At 45.3% G+C, this 19,799-nt stretch overlaps 1 protein-coding gene across 2 annotated transcripts in view; it reads left to right on the top strand.

Annotated features, from left to right (window-relative positions):
* Nucleotides 1-19,547, top strand: part of zfand4 (zinc finger, AN1-type domain 4) — a 33,293-nt gene extending 13,746 nt beyond the window's left edge. For both annotated transcript variants that reach the window (XM_084339338.1, XM_084339339.1), the window contains exons 5-10: nt 989-1,160; nt 3,935-4,067; nt 8,021-9,193; nt 9,667-9,715; nt 18,127-18,244; nt 19,269-19,547. In XM_084339338.1, the coding sequence (XP_084195464.1) occupies nt 989-1,160; nt 3,935-4,067; nt 8,021-9,193; nt 9,667-9,715; nt 18,127-18,244; nt 19,269-19,404 (1,781 nt within the window). In that variant the 3' untranslated portion in view covers nt 19,405-19,547. The remainder of the gene's footprint in view (nt 1-988; nt 1,161-3,934; nt 4,068-8,020; nt 9,194-9,666; nt 9,716-18,126; nt 18,245-19,268) is intronic.
* Nucleotides 19,548-19,799: the final 252 nt, after the last annotated feature.

Here is a 19,799-nt window from a genome sequence, read left to right as displayed (position 1 = left end):
TTCTCTCTGCCAGTGGAGGAGGGTTAGGGTTATTATGTATTATTAATATGTGTTATTATTATCTTCTCTCTGCCAGTGGAGGAGGGTTAGGGTTATTATGTATTATTAATGTGTGTTATTATTATCTTCTCTCTGCCAGTGGAGGAGGGTTAGGGTTATTATGTATTATTAATATGTGTTATTATTCTCTTCTCTCTGCCAGTGGAGGTGGGTTAGGGTTATTATGTATTATTAATATGTGTTATTATTCTCTTCTCTCTGCCAGTGGAGGAGGGTTAGGGTTATTATGTATTATTAATATGTGTTATTATTATCTTCTCTCTGCCAGTGGAGGTGGGTTAGGGTTATTATGTATTATTAATATGTGTTATTATTATCTTCTCTCTGCCAGTGGAGGTGGGTTAGGGTTATTATGTATTATTAATATGTGTTATTATTATCTTCTCTCTGCCAGTGGCCGTGGAGGAGGGTTAGGGTTATTATGTATTATTAATATGTGTTATTATTATCTTCTCTCTGCCAGTGGCCGTGGAGGTGGGTTAGGGTTATTATGTATTATTAATATGTGTTATTATTATCTTCTCTCTGCCAGTGGAGGAGGGTTAGGGTTATTATGTATTATTAATATGTGTTATTATTATCTTCTCTCTGCCAGTGGCCATGGAGGAGGGTTAGGGTTATTATGTATTATTAATATGTGTTATTATTATCTTCTCTCTGCCAGTGGAGGAGGGTTAGGGTTATTATGTATTATTAATATGTGTTATTATTATCTTCTCTCTGCCAGTGGAGGAGGGTTAGGGTTATTATGTATTATTAATATGTGTTATTATTATCTTCTCTCTGCCAGTGGCCATGGAGGAGGGTTAGGGTTATTATGTATTATTAATATGTGTTATTATTATCTTCTCTCTGCCAGTGGCCGTGGAGGAGGGTTAGGGTTATTATGTATTATTAATATGTGTTATTATTATCTTCTCTCTGCCAGTGGCCGTGGAGGACCCCCTGAAGGAGGTGGCGGACGTGATGGAGCGCTGGCAGAGGGACCTTCCCACCAAGCAGGTGACCTTCCTGGTCTACCGGGAGGGCGACCAGCTCAACGTCTTCCGGGTGGTGGAGCGAGGAGACGGCACTCTGCGCCCGCTCTCTGGAGCCCTGAGGTGGGTGAGGGTGGCACTCTGAGCCCGCTCTCTGGAGCCCTGAGGTGGGTGAGGGTCAGAAAGGACACTGGATAGACTGAATAGGAAAAAAATACAATTAAGATGATAAGAAAACACATAAAGGAAATCAAACATTTATATTAAAAATGTAAGATAACGTGGAGTTAGGAAACAGAGACCAGAGACGCAGTGGAGTCGACGGTAGTTTACTTAACTTCCAACGGTACAGATCTACTGCTCCCCCACTTTAACCCTAACCCTACAGATCTACTGCTCCCCCACTTTAACCCTAACCCTACAGATCTACTGCTCCCCCACTTTAACCCTAACCCTACAGATCTACTGCTCCCCCACTTTAACCCTAACCCTACAGATCTACTGCTCCCCCACTTTAACCCTAACCCTACAGATCTACTGCTCCCCCACTTTAACCCTAACCCTACAGATCTACTGCTCCCCCACTTTAACCCTAACCCTACAGATCTACTGCTCCCCCACTTTAACCCTAACCCTACAGATCTACTGCTCCCCCACTTTAACCCTAACCCTACAGATCTACTGCTCCCCCACTTTAACCCTAACCCTACAGATCTACTGCTCCCCCACTTTAACCCTAACCCTACAGATCTACTGCTCCCCCACTTTAACCCTAACCCTACAGATCTACTGCTCCCCCACTTTAACCCTAACCCTACAGATCTACTGCTCCCCCACTTTAACCCTAACCCTACAGATCTACTGCTCCCCCACTTTAACCCTAACCCTACAGATCTACTGCTCCCCCACTTTAACCCTAACCCTACAGATCTACTGCTCCCCCACTTTAACCCTAACCCTACAGATCTACTGCTCCCCCACTTTAACCCTAACCCTACAGATCTACTGCTCCCCCACTTTAACCCTAACCCTACAGATCTACTGCTCCCCCACTGTTCACAAAACATACGCAGGTAATAATAGATACCTCAGGTCCATCGGGTCCTTCAACCCCCCCCCCCCCCCCAGCTATACTAACCACATCCATTTTTCCTGTCTGGTCATTATTAGCACGGTGTTATTCACTGTCAAAGATACAAAGAAAAATCATAATTCATATTCTCCTTTGTTTCATCACAATTTAAACAAGCCTAGTAACAGACACACTGGGAATACATTCACACCGCGGAGCTAATGATGGAGCATCGCCGTCGGTTGTGTGATAGTAAAGGGCTAACCTTCTGTATTGTCACAGTGAAAGGGTTAACCAGCTGTCGTGTGGCAGTGAAAGGGTTAAAGGTCTGTGTCTCAAGTCAAGTCAAGAGTTTTAATTGTCACGGCATACACGTATACAATGAAATGCGGGTGGTCTTGCCCGTGACGATGTGCAATACAGTGGTACAACATAATAGAATCCAATAAAAATACAGTGAAAATACAGCGTGTTCCAGCGTGTTAAAGGTCTGTGTCTGTAGCGTGTTAAAGGTCTGTGTCTGTAGCGTGTTAAAGGTCTGTGTCTGTAGCGTGTTAAAGGTCTGTGTCTGTGTTAGCATGTTAACTCAGCGTGTTAACTCAATGGCTGCCAACAACGAGTATACTCGTTATAGCCCGCCAATCGTTGGACGCCAACAATGAGTATACTCGTTATTTCTTTTATTCGCTATTTCCATTCATAATTCATCCAGGCGTGCTGTGGTACTGTGTGGCAATGCGTCTGAGATTGCAGCGGTCCGATAACGCCGCCTGCTGGTATGCGGCCGATGTCGCACTTCCTGTCTGACTCTGTGTGTGGGGCTGTGCGTCATTGAAAATCATCCGGGCGGAGTTTTCTTGTAACGTGGATCAAGATATTCACCTGATCGCATTGAATCGCCTTTGGGACGCCAGATTCATTATGCTGTTGGGGGTTATGGCGTGGGCCAAATGGACATACGGTCTAGCAGATGGCAATCAAATAATTGGAATATTCCATATGAGAGTCTCATCGGCCACAGGTAAGAGCAATCTAACATCAATTTCATCTTGGTTGTCCATTGTTTTCATAGCCATCGCCCTGATCAGCATATGCTGTTGTACTAACGAATGCCGTCATTGACAATAAATTAATCAGCAACGACCCCCCCCCCCTTTCATTTTTAATTATAGCGTGTATAGTTTCAAGTTTCTCAAGTTTCTTTAATAGTTGTCATACAGAAGTACAGAATACTTTTGTACAAAATGCTTCTTACTGTTGCGCTCCAGAGACTGTGCATGACAAGATAGTATGAAATAAAAACATAGTAAAAATTAGAAGAAAAAAAGAGGTCACAGTGTTCAGTTTAGACATATGTACAATGTTCGTAGACGTAGTTACCATAGAGACGAAATGCCAATGGATTAAGTATAATATGCGTCGCAGGCTATTACTAGCCTCCCAGGAATTACCCTAAACCACTCTAAAACCATACTTATATTCACCACGGTATAAAACGAGAATATATGGATGGAAAAAATATTCCTTTTTCACATCTTGAACGATAGATACTCGTTATGTCAATAGTATTGCATATATAGCTATAATATTTAAATAGTTATAGCCCTGCAAACAAGGTGAGCGACTCCCACCGTGTACAGCGCTGGCGGTAGCTGCTACAGGTTGAGGCTAATGCGTGGCGGTCAATGAGTTAAAGGACTGTGTGTGTCTCCCAGCGTGTTAAAGGTCTGTGTCTGTAGCGTGTTAAAGGACTGTGTCTGTGTCTCCCAGCGTGTTAAAGGTCTGTGTCTGTAGCGTGTTAAAGGACTGTGTCTGTGTCTCCCAGCATGCACGGCTCCGTCTGTCACGTGTTCCCGGAGGAGGGGGGGGAGGAGCAGCAGACCCTGGAGAACTGTGTCACCATGAGCAAGATGCAGCTGCTCCGAGCCAAGATGGAGGACGTGAACCTCAACAAGAAGGTAGGGGTGGGAGGAGGAGGAAGGGGGGAGGGTTGGATGGGGTTAATATAGCTGGGGGGGGGGGGGGGGGGGGGGGTGAAGTAGTGATGGCGAGATGAAGCTTCATGAAGCATTGAGGCTTTCCATCCAATTGTACCACACATGTGTCGAAGCTTCATGATGGTGCATTTGCTCTACTGTGCCATCAAGTGGACAATAAATGTAGAACAGGCAGAGTGATGATGATGCCAATAAACAAATAATAATGTGTCTGTTTATCTAACAGAATGATGGCAGGGACAGAGGAGAAAGTGCTTGTGTTACTACAACATTCTATAATTTAATATAGTGTGTTTTTCTAACAGAATGATGGCAGGGACAAGTGCTTGCTTCATTAATTTTTATTCAGAAAAAGCAACTCAAAATCGACATGCCATCCTGCATTTGGATCATACAGATGTGATCAGATTAGGCACAGCAAGTTAGACATTACAGCAAGTTTATATGTAACGGAGATGATATCATATGGTCACCTTTTTTGCGTTGTGTTTAACTTTCTTCGATGCCCCGAGGGAGTTTAGAACCCGGGTCTGCCGTGACACGGGCGACAGGTGACAGCACAGACCGCTACACCAAGGTGAATTCACTCTTCATGACGTGTAAAGTGTCTTTTTAAGTGGAGTGAGTTTAACTCGCAGTACCGCTACTCGCCAGTCACTTCACAACGCTTGAAGTCCATCGTGACTGACAGTGCCTCGCGCTACCATCTGTTATATATATGTTGGGATTATTAGGATACACATTTATTTGTCTTTCCCAGTACTCCACGGGATTCTCCAACGCAAAGAAACTCGTAATGAATTCCTATGTCGACACTTGTGTTGCGGGGATGTTCCGGGGAACATAGGGATGATCCCGTGTTGGAGACGCGTTGCGCACCAACCCCGAAGCCATTTCCTGAATCAGTGACGCGGAGTGGGGCTTCGGGGGCGGTACCCCCCGGAGTGGGGCTTCGGGGGCGGTACCCCCCGGAGTGGGGCTTCGGGGGCGGTACCCCCCGGAGTGGGGCTTCGGGGGCGGTACCCCCCGGAGTGGGGCTTCGGGGGCGGTACCCCCCGGAGTGGGGCTTCTGGGGCGGTACCCCCCGGAGTGGGGCTTCGGGGGCGGTACCCCCCGGAGTGGGGCTTCGGGGGCGGTACCCCCCGGAGTGGGGCTTCTGGGGCGGTACCCCCCGGAGTGGGGCTTCGGGGGCGGTACCCCCCGGACCGAGGCTTCGGACGTCATCAGTACGTCACCTGATACGCGCCTCGATACAGGCTCCACTTAAAAAAAGCTGGATTGCTCGACACAAGCTCCGGAGCCTCGCTTCAAACGTCACATCACTAGGGTGAAGGACCTGATGGATTTGAGGTATCTAATATTACCCGCGTATGTTTTGTGAAAAGTGGGGGAGCAGTAGATAAGATATTCCTTTATTGATCCCCTTGGGGAAACAATAGCAGCATGGGGGGAGGGGAGGTATGGGCAGACATAAATATTGGTGATAAAATTAGATCTGAATGGTAAAATATGAGAAAAATAAACCGTGTAAACAATATAATTAACTCTGAATTAGTGCTGTCAATCGATTCAAATATTTAATCGTGATTAATTGCATGATTGTCCATAGTTAACTCGCGATTCATCGCAAATTAATCGCATTTTTATTTAATTTTTTTTTACCTTAAAAGGATATTTTTCAAGTTCCAAGTTTTAATACTCTTATCAACATGCGAGTCAACAAATGCTTGCTTTATGCAGCCATTTAACACAAAAGGATGACCCTCATGCATTGCAAATTTGCATCAAATTCAAAACAGAGTGATGCACAAAATAACTTAAAAGAAAATAATAATTTAAAACAATGAATAAAGTGTGCATGAAATAATAGGGGAAAGAAAATGTTAGGAACTTGTTACATTCACCCACACAAGGGCTGAGGACTCACACCCCCCCCCTCTCTCTCTCACACACTCTCCCAGCTCTTTCTCTCTTGCCCCTTCCTCATCTCTCTCACCCCCCTCTCTCTCTATATATATATATATATATTTTTTTTTTTCTTCCTTTTTTCCGTTTTTCTCCCCTCCCAATGTTAGTCGTTATGCCAATTCCCAATCCCCTTCCTGGTCGTTGCGCACTCTACCCACTACCGTCGGTCCGGGAGGGCGGAGACTATCACATGCTTCCTCCGACACGTGTAGCCAGCCCACCGCTTCTTTTCACCTGGCAGCGCGGACTCTCACTGAGAGAGTGTAACGTGTGGAAGGTCACACTACCTCTCTTAGATCCTTCCCTCGCTGTGCAGGCGCCCCGACCGAACTGTAGGAGTCGCTGTCCACAACGACCCAGACCCACCCACCGGCTTCCCTCCCGCTGACTCTACCAATCGAGCCAGTATGACGGCCAGCCAAGCCGGAAGCAACGCTGACAGCTGGATTCGATACTAGTGTCTCTTGCGTTGGTGACGAGCGCCTTGTCCGCTGCGCCACCCAGCCGCACCCCTCTCTCTCTATATATCTCGCACTCACACACACACACTTCAGAAACAAACATAGTATCAATGAGAGCATCAATAATACACCTGAGTGAAGTCTAGTAAAAAAAATTAAAACAACAATTTTTTCTTTTTTCTTTTTTAAGTTAATCGTGAGTTAAAAAAAATAGTGGCGTTAATAGAATCGGGCGTTAACTTTGACAGCCTTACTCTGAATATAAAGATATGGGAAAGGTAAACAGAGGTGCAGTTGAGTGACCTGTGTGCCCTATCGGTTATAATATACGTTACAATAAATATAGGCAATAAAGAATTTGAATCTGAATAATATACTATGAGTAAGAGTAAAAGTAAACGGTATACACAAAAAGTATACGCAAAATTTGGCAAAAGTCTGTGTCTCCTCCAGATATCTCCTGTATCTAACCCTGACCCGTCTGTGTCTCCTCCAGATATCTCCTGTATCTAACCCTGACCCGTCTGTGTCTCCTCCAGATATCTCCTGTATCTAACCCTGACCCGTCTGTGTCTCCTCCAGATATCTCCTGTATCTAACCCTGACCCGTCTGTGTCTCCTCCAGATATCTCCTGTATCTAACCCTGACCCGTCTGTGTCTCCTCCAGATATCTCCTGTATCTAACCCTGACCCGTCTGTGTCTCCTCCAGATATCTCCTGTATCTAACCCTGACCCGTCTGTGTCTCCTCCAGATATCTCCTGTATCTAACCCTGACCCGTCTGTGTCTCCTCCAGATATCTCCTGTATCTAACCCTGACCCGTCTGTGTCTCCTCCAGATATCTCCTGTATCTAACCCTGACCCGTCTGTGTCTCCTCCAGATATCTCCTGTATCTAACCCTGACCCGTCTGTGTCTCCTCCAGATATCTCCTGTATCTAACCCTGACCCGTCTGTGTCTCCTCCAGATATCTCCTGTATCTAACCCTGACCCGTCTGTGTCTCCTCCAGATATCTCCTGTATCTAACCCTGACCCGTCTGTGTCTCCTCCAGATATCTCCTGTATCTAACCCTGACCCGTCTGTGTCTCCTCCAGATATCTCCTGTATCTAACCCTGGCCCGTCTGTGTCTCCTCCAGATATCTCCTGTATCTAACCCTGACCCGTCTGTGTCTCCTCCAGATATCTCCTGTATCTAACCCTGACCCGTCTGTGTCTCCTCCAGATATCTCCTGTATCTAACCCTGACCCGTCTGTGTCTCCTCCAGATATCTCCTGTATCTAACCCTGACCCGTCTGTGTCTCCTCCAGATATCTCCTGTATCTAACCCTGACCCGTCTGTGTCTCCTCCAGATATCTCCTGTATCTAACCCTGACCCGTCTGTGTCTCCTCCAGATATCTCCTGTATCTAACCCTGACCCGTCTGTGTCTCCTCCAGATATCTCCTGTATCTAACCCTGACCCGTCTGTGTCTCCTCCAGCCCAACAAGTCTGCCAACTTGAAACCACGGCCCCCCGCCCGCCCCCACCCCTGCTCTCTCGGGGCCCCCGCCAGCCCCCACCCCTGCTCTCTCGGGCCCCCCGCCAGCCCCCACCCCTGCTCTCTCGGGCCCCCCGCCAGCCCCCACCCCTGCCCCCCCCCCGGGGCGCGGCACCATCGCCGCTCCTTGCGCGTCCTGCCGCAGATCGACCGGCACTCGACCACACGGCCACCTCCGCTCCGCGACCACGGCGCCGCCCCGCCGCCCACCCTCTCCTCGGCTCGGCTGTCCGTCGCCGGGCGGGCCCCGCCCACCTCCTCCTCCTCCTCCTCCTCCTCGTCCTGTTACATGCTTCAGGAGGAGGAGCCTTGGGAGTCGTGCCCCCCCTTCGCGAAGCTCCGACCTCCCCCCAAGGTCTCCCGGCTGGACGTAGGCAGCGGCAGGCTGATGAGGGACTGTGTGTACCCGCAGCTGCCGCCCCTGTCCACCAGGGGGCAGGCCGCGGAGGCGCTGGGACTCTGCCTGTCGGAGGAGGAAGCGACCGGCCCGGTGGAGCCCGCGCAGGATCTGCTGAGCCTGGACGTGTGCGGCCAGCCAGAGGGCGTCCTGGAGGTGGGGGCCGAGCACTGGGTCCCTGCGCCCTCCTCCCTGCTCAGCACCTGGGCACTGGGGAGCACCGCTAAGCTCACCGGCCCCGACAGGACACGGCTCGGCGATACGGTACCTAACTTACCTCCCTCCATGCCGCCGTGCCCGCCGTGCCATCCTGCCAGACGGTCGCCTCAACCCTTCGAGTTCACCGGCTCCCGCTTACGGCCCGGCCCTCCTCCCGCACGGCCCTCCTCTCTGCTCCAGCCGGGCAACGCGCCTCCCCGCCCCGCCTCCTCGCCGCCGCCCCCCCCGCGGCCCCCTCGTCTCCGCGGCATCAAGGTGGACGCGCCCGGCAAGAGGCCAGAGATGCCCTCCGAGAGGCTGGCCAGCCTGGCGTCTCTCTCCTCCCGGGCAGCGGGCGGCAACAGGGAGGGCCTCGGACAGAGCCTGGGACTCGGGTTGGCACTGCCCACTGCCGGTGCCTCGGGACAGGGCGCGCGGGGCTCCATGCCCCCTTCCATCCCAACCAACACACAGCTGCTCCAGGATGACCTCATGCACAGAGCAGCAGTCTCTTATATGGTGAGCAGTGTATCTATTAAATAGACCATCCAAGCCTTCTCCATAGGGTTTATTTGAGATGATTTATTATTATTATTATCTTTGTATTATATTATGTATTTTCCTTCCAAGAATGTTGTTTACAGAAACCTTGCATGGGTATCAAATGTTCTCCACAGTATAAACATCAGACCCTTCTGTTTCCGTGTTTAAACGAGTGACCTTTCCGTCAACAATACTCCAGCAGTCCAGCCGCTGACTCTTCCACCCCGACAGCGTTCCCAGTGATCGTTTTCATTTGATTAGCTCCACCGACACAACGAGAAGCACTCCGTCCTGACGTTATGCTATATCTCGTGGCCGTGGTTGTCGCGGCCTAGCTCACTAGCCGAAGCCTGTCCTGTTAGCCGGTAGCTATCTGTTCTATTAGCCGAAGCTAGCTCTCCTTGTGTTGACGGCCTCTTGTGACGCCATGTTCCCTGTTCACTTGTCAGGCCTCCAACAGAGCAGCTGCTGGAGCCTCTACTTCAATTAGGAGATTGGGTGAGTTGATGTTCCCAAAGCCCCTACACACACAAACACACACACACACACACACACACGCATAGGCCTGCCACGATAACACATTTTGCTGGGCGATTAATTGCCCCCGAAAATATCGCGATAAGCGATATTATTGCGACCGGTTAGAGAATTTTTTTTTGAGAAATTTATTTCCCAAAACTTTTATTTTGAAGCCCACCGCTCCGTCTTTTCCGGTGTTTAGACTTTTATTTTGAAGCCCACCGACCGGACCGGAAGTACTGTTGTTATTATCCTAGCGGCACCGCCACCTATGAGCGGCCAACTTGTCTCGTCCGGTTGTGTTTTTGAGCTAATGATAAAACAAATATTGAGATTGTTGGTGAACAACTAACTTTAGGTTAGTTTTAACGTTAGCTACTAACGTTAGATGCAGCTACTACAGGCAATCAACGATGAGGAGGAAGCGTCAAAGCAGTATATAATAGAATAGCTGTGGCGCGTAGGCACTGCAGCACGACTCGAAACTACCTACTACGTTATAATAAATGAATTCATGTTTAACTTGTCCCCGTGTCCAGTCCTTTGACTAGCCCCACCCGTTCATTGTAAACAATGATGCATGTAATTGTATTAACGTTATTCTGTGTTGTAGCTATGCTATACGTTGTATTTCGTTTGTTAGCTAATGTTGTTAGCTTTGAATGAGAATCAACACTCGATCTTTCATCTTTATTTAGCAGTCCAGTTTCTCCGGGCAGTAGCGAGTAACTACTTGGGTCTAAAAATAGCTAACGTTACACTATAAATAACGCTACTTGGTTAAAAGGAGCAACACCATTGAGAAATGTAGTTAAGCTATATGTGGCGTTGCTACTGCCCCACGGAGCGTCATCTATATGAATTGAAAATGGGGGACCCTGATGGAAACAAGACAAACGTCTTTCTCAGGTCTGTATCCCCTTAACAATTGTATGTATTGAGCCGTACTGTATTGTACCCATTCTGCAATCTGTTAAATAAAGTTTTCATTCATTCATTCATGCTGTGCTCTGTAGTAAGGCCAGCGGCCCCCCACACGGACAGTGACTGACAAGGCGCAAATAGCAATTAATCGCGCCCGTCAAAATCATTGCATTACTTTTAATTATCGCGGCAATTAATCGATTTATTGCTTATCGCGGCAGGCCTACACACGCACACACACACACACACACACACACACACACACACTCACCAGGGCTGTACGTAAACCTTTTTTGCACATGGCACTGGCGAGACCCTAACCCTAACCCTACCAGGAGCTCGGTGCGTCTGGTGAGAGCTCGTGTGGAACGTGCAAGAATTTAAATTGGCGCAGCCGCCAGTTTAGTGTCACTATATTTTTGCTACCATGGTCATGAAATTGGTATAAAACTTTGCTCTAAGTGGTATTAAACATGTGTGTAGATACTAGGGCTGAGTTAGTGTTATCTCTCTAAGTGGTATTAAACATGTAGATACTAGGGCTGGGTTAGTGTTATCTCTCTAAGTGGTATTAAACATGTAGATACTAGGGCTGGGTTAGTGTTCTCTCTCTAAGTGGTATTAAACATGTAGATACTAGGGCTGGGTTAGTGTTATCTCTCTCTAAGTGGTATTAAACATGTAGATACTAGGGCTGGGTTAGTGTTATCTCTCTCTAAGTGGTATTAAACATGTAGATACTAGGGCTGGGTTAGTGTTCTCTCTCTCTAAGTGGTATTAAACATGTAGATACTAGGGCTGGGTTAGTGTTATCTCTCTCTAAGTGGTATTAAACATGTAGATACTAGGGCTGGGTTAGTGTTCTCTCTCTAAGTGGTATTAAACATGTAGATACTAGGGCTGGGTTAGTGTTCTCTCTCTAAGTGGTATTAAACATGTAGATACTAGGGCTGGGTTAGTGTTCTCTCTCTAAGTGGTATTAAACATGTAGATACTAGGGCTGGGTTAGTGTTCTCTCTCTAAGTGGTATTAAACATGTAGATACTAGGGCTGGGTTAGTGTTCTCTCTCTAAGTGGTATTAAACATGTAGATACTAGGGCTGGGTTAGTGTTCTCTCTCTAAGTGGTATTAAACATGTAGATACTAGGGCTGGGTTAGTGTTATCTCTCTAAGTGGTATTAAACATGTAGATACTAGGGCTGGGTTAGTGTTATCTCTCTAAGTGGTATTAAACATGTAGATACTAGGGCTGGGTTAGTGTTCTCTCTCTAAGTGGTATTAAACATGTAGATACTAGGGCTGGGTTAGTGTTATCTCTCTAAGTGGTATTAAACATGTCTGTAGATACTAGGGCTGGGTTAGTGTTATCTCTCTAAGTGGTATTAAACATGTCTGGATACTAGGGCTGGGTTAGTGTTATCTCTCTAAGTGGTATTAAACATGTAGATACTAGGGCTGGTTAGTGTTATCTCTCTAAGTGGTATTAAACATGTCTGGATACTAGGGCTGGGTTAGTGTTATCTCTCTAAGTGGTATTAAACATGTAGATACTAGGGCTGGGTTAGTGTTATCTCTCTAAGTGGTATTAAACATGTCTAGATACTAGGGCTGGGTTAGTGTTATCTCTCTAAGTGGTATTAAACATGTCTAGATACTAGGGCTGGGTTAGTGTTATCTCTCTAAGTGGTATTAAACATGTAGATACTAGGGCTGGGTTAGTGTTATCTCTCTAAGTGGTATTAAACATGTAGATACTAGGGCTGGGTTAGGGTTATCTCTCTAAGTGGTATTAAACATGTAGATACTAGGGCTGGGTTAGTGTTATCTCTCTAAGTGGTATTAAACATGTAGATACTAGGGCTGGGTTAGTGTTCTCTCTCTAAGTGGTATTAAACATGTCTAGATACTAGGGCTGGGTTAGTGTTATCTCTCTAAGTGGTATTAAACATGTCTAGATACTAGGGCTGGGTTAGTGTTCTCTCTCTAAGTGGTATTAAACATGTAGATACTAGGGCTGGGTTAGTGTTATCTCTCTAAGTGGTATTAAACATGTCTAGATACTAGGGCTGGGTTAGTGTTATCTCTCTAAGTGGTATTAAACATGTCTAGATACTAGGGCTGGGTTAGTGTTATCTCTCTAAGTGGTATTAAACATGTCTGTAGATACTAGGGCTGGTTAGTGTTATCTCTCTAAGTGGTATTAAACATGTAGATACTAGGGCTGGGTTAGTGTTATCTCTCTAAGTGGTATTAAACATGTCTAGATACTAGGGCTGGGTTAGTGTTATCTCTCTAAGTGGTATTAAACATGTAGATACTAGGGCTGGGTTAGTGTTATCTCTCTAAGTGGTATTAAACATGTAGATACTAGGGCTGGGTTAGTGTTATCTCTCTAAGTGGTATTAAACATGTAGATACTAGGGCTGGGTTAGTGTTATCTCTCTAAGTGGTATTAAACATGTCTGTAGATACTAGGGCTGGGTTAGTGTTCTCTCTCTAAGTGGTATTAAACATGTAGATACTAGGGCTGGGTTAGTGTTCTCTCTCTAAGTGGTATTAAACATGTCTGTAGATACTAGGGCTGGGTTAGTGTTATCTCTCTAAGTGGTATTAAACATGTAGATACTAGGGCTGGGTTAGTGTTATCTCTCTAAGTGGTATTAAACATGTAGATACTAGGGCTGGGTTAGTGTTCTCTCTCTAAGTGGTATTAAACATGTCTGTAGATACTAGGGCTGGGTTAGTGTTCTCTCTCTAAGTGGTATTAAACATGTAGATACTAGGGCTGGGTTAGTGTTATCTCTCTAAGTGGTATTAAACATGTAGATACTAGGGCTGGGTTAGTGTTATCTCTCTAAGTGGTATTAAACATGTGTGTAGATACTAGGGCTGGGTTAGTGTTATCTCTCTAAGTGGTATTAAACATGTCTAGATACTAGGGCTGGGTTAGTGTTATCTCTCTAAGTGGTATTAAACATGTCTGTAGATACTAGGGCTGGGTTAGTGTTTTCTCTCTAAGTGGTATTAAACATGTAGATACTAGGGCTGGGTTAGTGTTATCTCTCTAAGTGGTATTAAACATGTAGATACTAGGGCTGGGTTAGTGTTATCTCTCTAAGTGGTATTAAACATGTCTGTAGATACTAGGGCTGGGTTAGTGTTATCTCTCTAAGTGGTATTAAACATGTGTGTAGATACTAGGGCTGGGTTAGTGTTCTCTCTCTAAGTGGTATTAAACATGTAGATACTAGGGCTGGGTTAGTGTTATCTCTCTAAGTGGTATTAAACATGTAGATACTAGGGCTGGGTTAGTGTTCTCTCTCTAAGTGGTATTAAACATGTCTAGATACTAGGGCTGGGTTAGTGTTATCTCTCTAAGTGGTATTAAACATGTAGATACTAGGGCTGGGTTAGTGTTATCTCTCTAAGTGGTATTAAACATGTAGATACTAGGGCTGGGTTAGTGTTCTCTCTCTAAGTGGTATTAAACATGTCTGTAGATACTAGGGCTGGGTTAGGGTTATCTCTCTAAGTGGTATTAAACATGTAGATACTAGGGCTGGGTTAGTGTTATCTCTCTAAGTGGTATTAAACATGTAGATACTAGGGCTGGGTTAGTGTTATCTCTCTAAGTGGTATTAAACATGTAGATACTAGGGCTGGGTTAGTGTTATCTCTCTAAGTGGTATTAAACATGTCTAGATACTAGGGCTGGGTTAGTGTTATCTCTCTAAGTGGTATTAAACATGTAGATACTAGGGCTGGGTTAGTGTTATCTCTCTAAGTGGTATTAAACATGTAGATACTAGGGCTGGGTTAGTGTTATCTCTCTAAGTGGTATTAAACATGTAGATACTAGGGCTGGGTTAGTGTTCTCTCTCTAAGTGGTATTAAACATGTAGATACTAGGGCTGGGTTAGTGTTATCTCTCTAAGTGGTATTAAACATGTAGATACTAGGGCTGGGTTAGGGTTATCTCTCTAAGTGGTATTAAACATGTAGATACTAGGGCTGGGTTAGTGTTCTCTCTCTAAGTGGTATTAAACATGTCTGTAGATACTAGGGCTGGGTTAGTGTTATCTCTCTAAGTGGTATTAAACATGTAGATACTAGGGCTGGGTTAGTGTTATCTCTCTAAGTGGTATTAAACATGTCTAGATACTAGGGCTGGGTTAGTGTTATCTCTCTAAGTGGTATTAAACATGTAGATACTAGGGCTGGGTTAGGGTTATCTCTCTAAGTGGTATTAAACATGTAGATACTAGGGCTGGGTTAGTGTTCTCTCTCTAAGTGGTATTAAACATGTGTGTAGATACTAGGGCTGGGTTAGTGTTCTCTCTCTAAGTGGTATTAAACATGTAGATACTAGGGCTGGGTTAGTGTTCTCTCTCTAAGTGGTATTAAACATGTCTGTAGATACTAGGGCTGGGTTAGTGTTATCTCTTTAAGTGGTATTAAACATGTAGATACTAGGGCTGGGTTAGTGTTATCTCTCTAAGTGGTATTAAACATGTCTAGATACTAGGGCTGGGTTAGTGTTATCTCTCTAAGTGGTATTAAACATGTAGATACTAGGGCTGGGTTAGTGTTCTCTCTCTAAGTGGTATTAAACATGTAGATACTAGGGCTGGGTTAGTGTTATCTCTCTAAGTGGTATTAAACATGTCTGTAGATACTAGGGCTGGGTTAGTGTTATCTCTCTAAGTGGTATTAAACATGTAGATACTAGGGCTGGGTTAGGGTTATCTCTCTAAGTGGTATTAAACATGTCTGTAGATACTAGGGCTGGGTTAGTGTTCTCTCTCTAAGTGGTATTAAACATGTAGATACTAGGGCTGGGTTAGTGTTCTCTCTCTAAGTGGTATTAAACATGTAGATACTAGGGCTGGGTTAGTGTTATCTCTCTAAGTGGTATTAAACATGTCTTGATACTAGGGCTGGGTTAGGGTTATCTCTCTAAGTGGTATTAAACATGTAGATACTAGGGCTGGGTTAGTGTTATCTCTCTAAGTGGTATTAAACATGTCTGTAGATACTAGGGCTGGGTTAGGGTTCTCTCTCTAAGTGGTATTAAACATGTCTGTAGATACTAGGGCTGGGTTAGTGTTATCTCTCTAAGTGGTATTAAACATGTAGATACTAGGGCTGGGTTAGTGTTCTCTCTCTAAGTGGTATTAAACATGTCTGTAGATACTAGGGCTGGGTTAGTGTTATCTCTCTAAGTGGTATTAAACATGTAGATACTAGGGCTGGGTTAGTGTTCTCTCTCTAAGTGGTATTAAACATGTCTGTAGATACTAGGGCTGGGTTAGTGTTATCTCTCTAAGTGGTATTAAACATGTCTGTAGATACTAGGGCTGGGTTAGTGTTCTCTCTCTAAGTGGTATTAAACATGTCTGTAGATACTAGGGCTGGGTTAGTGTTATCTCTCTAAGTGGTATTAAACATGTCTGTAGATACTAGGGCTGGGTTAGTGTTCTCTCTCTAAGTGGTATTAAACATGTAGATACTAGGGCTGGGTTAGTGTTATCTCTCTAAGTGGTATTAAACATGTAGATACTAGGGCTGGGTTAGTGTTATCTCTCTAAGTGGTATTAAACATGTCTGTAGATACTAGGGCTGGGTTAGTGTTATCTCTCTAAGTGGTATTAAACATGTAGATACTAGGGCTGGGTTAGTGTTATCTCTCTAAGTGGTATTAAACATGTCTGTAGATACTAGGGCTGGGTTAGTGTTATCTCTCTAAGTGGTATTAAACATGTAGATACTAGGGCTGGGTTAGTGTTATCTCTCTAAGTGGTATTAAACATGTCTGTAGATACTAGGGCTGGGTTAGTGTTATCTCTCTAAGTGGTATTAAACATGTAGATACTAGGGCTGGGTTAGTGTTATCTCTCTAAGTGGTATTAAACATGTAGATACTAGGGCTGGGTTAGTGTTATCTCTCTAAGTGGTATTAAACATGTAGATACTAGGGCTGGGTTAGTGTTATCTCTCTAAGTGGTATTAAACATGTAGATACTAGGGCTGGGTTAGTGTTATCTCTCTAAGTGGTATTAAACATGTCTGTAGATACTAGGGCTGGGTTAGTGTTCTCTCTCTAAGTGGTATTAAACATGTCTAGATACTAGGGCTGGGTTAGTGTTCTCTCTCTAAGTGGTATTAAACATGTGTGTAGATACTAGGGCTGGGTTAGTGTTATCTCTCTAAGTGGTATTAAACATGTAGATACTAGGGCTGGGTTAGTGTTATCTCTCTAAGTGGTATTAAACATGTAGATACTAGGGCTGGGTTAGTGTTCTCTCTCTAAGTGGTATTAAACATGTAGATACTAGGGCTGGGTTAGTGTTCTCTCTCTAAGTGGTATTAAACATGTAGATACTAGGGCTGGGTTAGTGTTCTCTCTCTAAGTGGTATTAAACATGTAGATACTAGGGCTGGGTTAGTGTTATCTCTCTAAGTGGTATTAAACATGTCTGTAGATACTAGGGCTGGGTTAGTGTTCTCTCTCTAAGTGGTATTAAACATGTAGATACTAGGGCTGGGTTAGTGTTATCTCTCTAAGTGGTATTAAACATGTCTGTAGATACTAGGGCTGGGTTAGTGTTATCTCTCTAAGTGGTATTAAACATGTAGATACTAGGGCTGGGTTAGTGTTATCTCTCTAAGTGGTATTAAACATGTAGATACTAGGGCTGGGTTAGTGTTATCTCTCTAAGTGGTATTAAACATGTAGATACTAGGGCTGGGTTAGTGTTCTCTCTCTAAGTGGTATTAAACATGTAGATACTAGGGCTGGGTTAGTGTTCTCTCTCTAAGTGGTATTAAACATGTCTAGATACTAGGGCTGAGTTAGTGTTATCTCTCTAAGTGGTATTAAACATGTAGATACTAGGGCTGGGTTAGTGTTATCTCTCTAAGTGGTATTAAACATGTAGATACTAGGGCTGGGTTAGTGTTATCTCTCTAAGTGGTATTAAACATGTGTGTAGATACTAGGGCTGGGTTAGGGTTCTCTCTCTAAGTGGTATTAAACATGTCTGTAGATACCAGGGCTCGGGGCGATTCTTGCTCAAATGTGAATCATGATTTATTTTTTTCTAAGAATTGAGATCATGATTCTCTCACACAATTCTTATTTTTTCAATAAAATCATTTATTGCACTTTCTTAAACGGACAACATAACATATCAATGACTTAAACATAACATATGAAAGTGCTCGACTTAAACTTAAAGGTCTCTTGTAACATACAAAAAGTCAGAATCGTCATCATTTAAAAAGGTTAAGTAAAAAGTTAAAACAAATAAAAAAAAATGTATCTAAAAAAAAATCGTCATAATTTAGAAATGAGATTGCATAGGTCTATGAATCGAGATCGCGATTTTATTTCGATTAATTGCCCAGCCCTAGTCTAGGTCATTAGCATACCCTGGTAAAAGAGTTTGTTTCCCTGTGTTTTCAGGCACCCCGGCGTCCCACCTACCTCCAGTCAAGGCTGCTACTGGCGCCAAGAAGAAGAGCTCCAAGCACTGCTTACTGTGTGGGAGGAAGACCGGCCTGGCCACCAGCTACCAGTGCAGGTACTGAACACACTGGAGCTGGAGGCCTGTGTTTGATGTTGTTGGGTTAGGGTTAGGGTTAGGGTTAGGGTTAGTTAAGCACTGCTTACTGTGTGGGAGGAAGACCGGCCTGGCCACCAGCTACCAGTGCAGGTACTGAACACACTGGAGCTGGAGGCCTGTGTTTGATGTTGTTGGCCCATATAAGCCTTTTACCCATATATTCTTACAGACAAAAGTGACGACAATAAAGCGGTGATATAAATGGTAAATGGTGCATTTATATAACGGCTTTTAGTCAAAGCGCTTTACAATTTGTTCCTCACATTTTGACCCGTTCACTCACACATTCACTCACCGACGGCGGAGCAGACCTGCTCATCGGGAGCAGTTAGGGGGTTAAGTGTCTCGCTCAAGGACACTTCCACACGCTGCCCGGGGGGAGCGGGAATCGAACCGGGAACCTCCGGATTACCAGATGAGGATACAGAGGGGCGACAGTGGCTCAGGAGGTAGAGCGCTCGTCTGGTAGTCGGAAGGTTCCCGGTTCGATTCCCTCTCCTCCCGGGGGGCAGCGTGTCCAAGTGTCCTTGAGCAAGACACTTAACTCCTAATTGCTCCTAATGTGCAGATTGGCACCTTGCGTGGTCGCCTCCGCCATCAATCAGTGTGTGAATGTGAGGGGGGGGGGGGGTTGTAAAGCGCTTTGGATAAAAGCTCCTATAGAAATGCACTAGGGCTGTCACTTTAACAAAAAATAATTCTTGTATGTCCTCCCCTGAACAAAGTGAATTAGTATCATCAGCAAACGTAACATTTTTCAAAATATTCAATACCGTAAAAATGTCATTTAAATAAAGTATAAATAACTTGTGTTTACTGTGTATACTGCACCTTGTGTATACTGTTTACTCTACTAGTAATATTTTATTGCCTATCTATTTACATCTTTCTACTATTACCCTGCCCATACCTGTACCTCCCCTCCCCCATGCGCCTGATCAATAAAGGAACATCTTATCTTATATTAAAATGTCTTTAATAGGTGTGGCAACAACTTCTGCGCCACCCACCGCTACGCCGAGACCCACGACTGCACTTACGACTACAAGACCGCCGGGCGCCACGTCCTGCAGGAGACCCACCCCATCGTCAGCGCTCCCAAGCTGCCCAAGATCTAGACCCACCCACCCTCACTCCTGCAGGAGACCCACCCCATCGTCAGCGCTCCCAAGCTGCCCAAGATCTAGACCCACCCACCCTCACTCCTGCAGGAGACCCACCCCATCGTCAGCGCTCCCAAGCTGCCCAAGATCTAGACTCACCCACCCTCACTCCTGCAGGAGACCCACCCCATCGTCAGCGCTCCCAAGCTGCCCAAGATCTAGACCCACCCACCCTCACTCCTGCAGGAGACCCACCCCATCGTCAGCGCTCCCAAGCTGCCCAAGATCTAGACTCACCCACCCTCACTCCTGCAGGAGACCCACCCCATCGTCAGCGCTCCCAAGCTGCCCAAGATCTAGACCCACCCACCCTCACTCCTGCAGGAGACCCACCCCATCGTCAGCGAGCT

The sequence above is a fragment of the Notolepis coatsorum genome (genome assembly GCF_963971535.1).
Source record: "Notolepis coatsorum genome assembly, contig: SCAFFOLD_113, whole genome shotgun sequence".
Classification (NCBI taxonomy): Eukaryota; Metazoa; Chordata; class Actinopteri; order Aulopiformes; family Paralepididae; genus Notolepis; species Notolepis coatsorum.
This window is presented reverse-complemented; position numbering and strand designations above follow the sequence as displayed.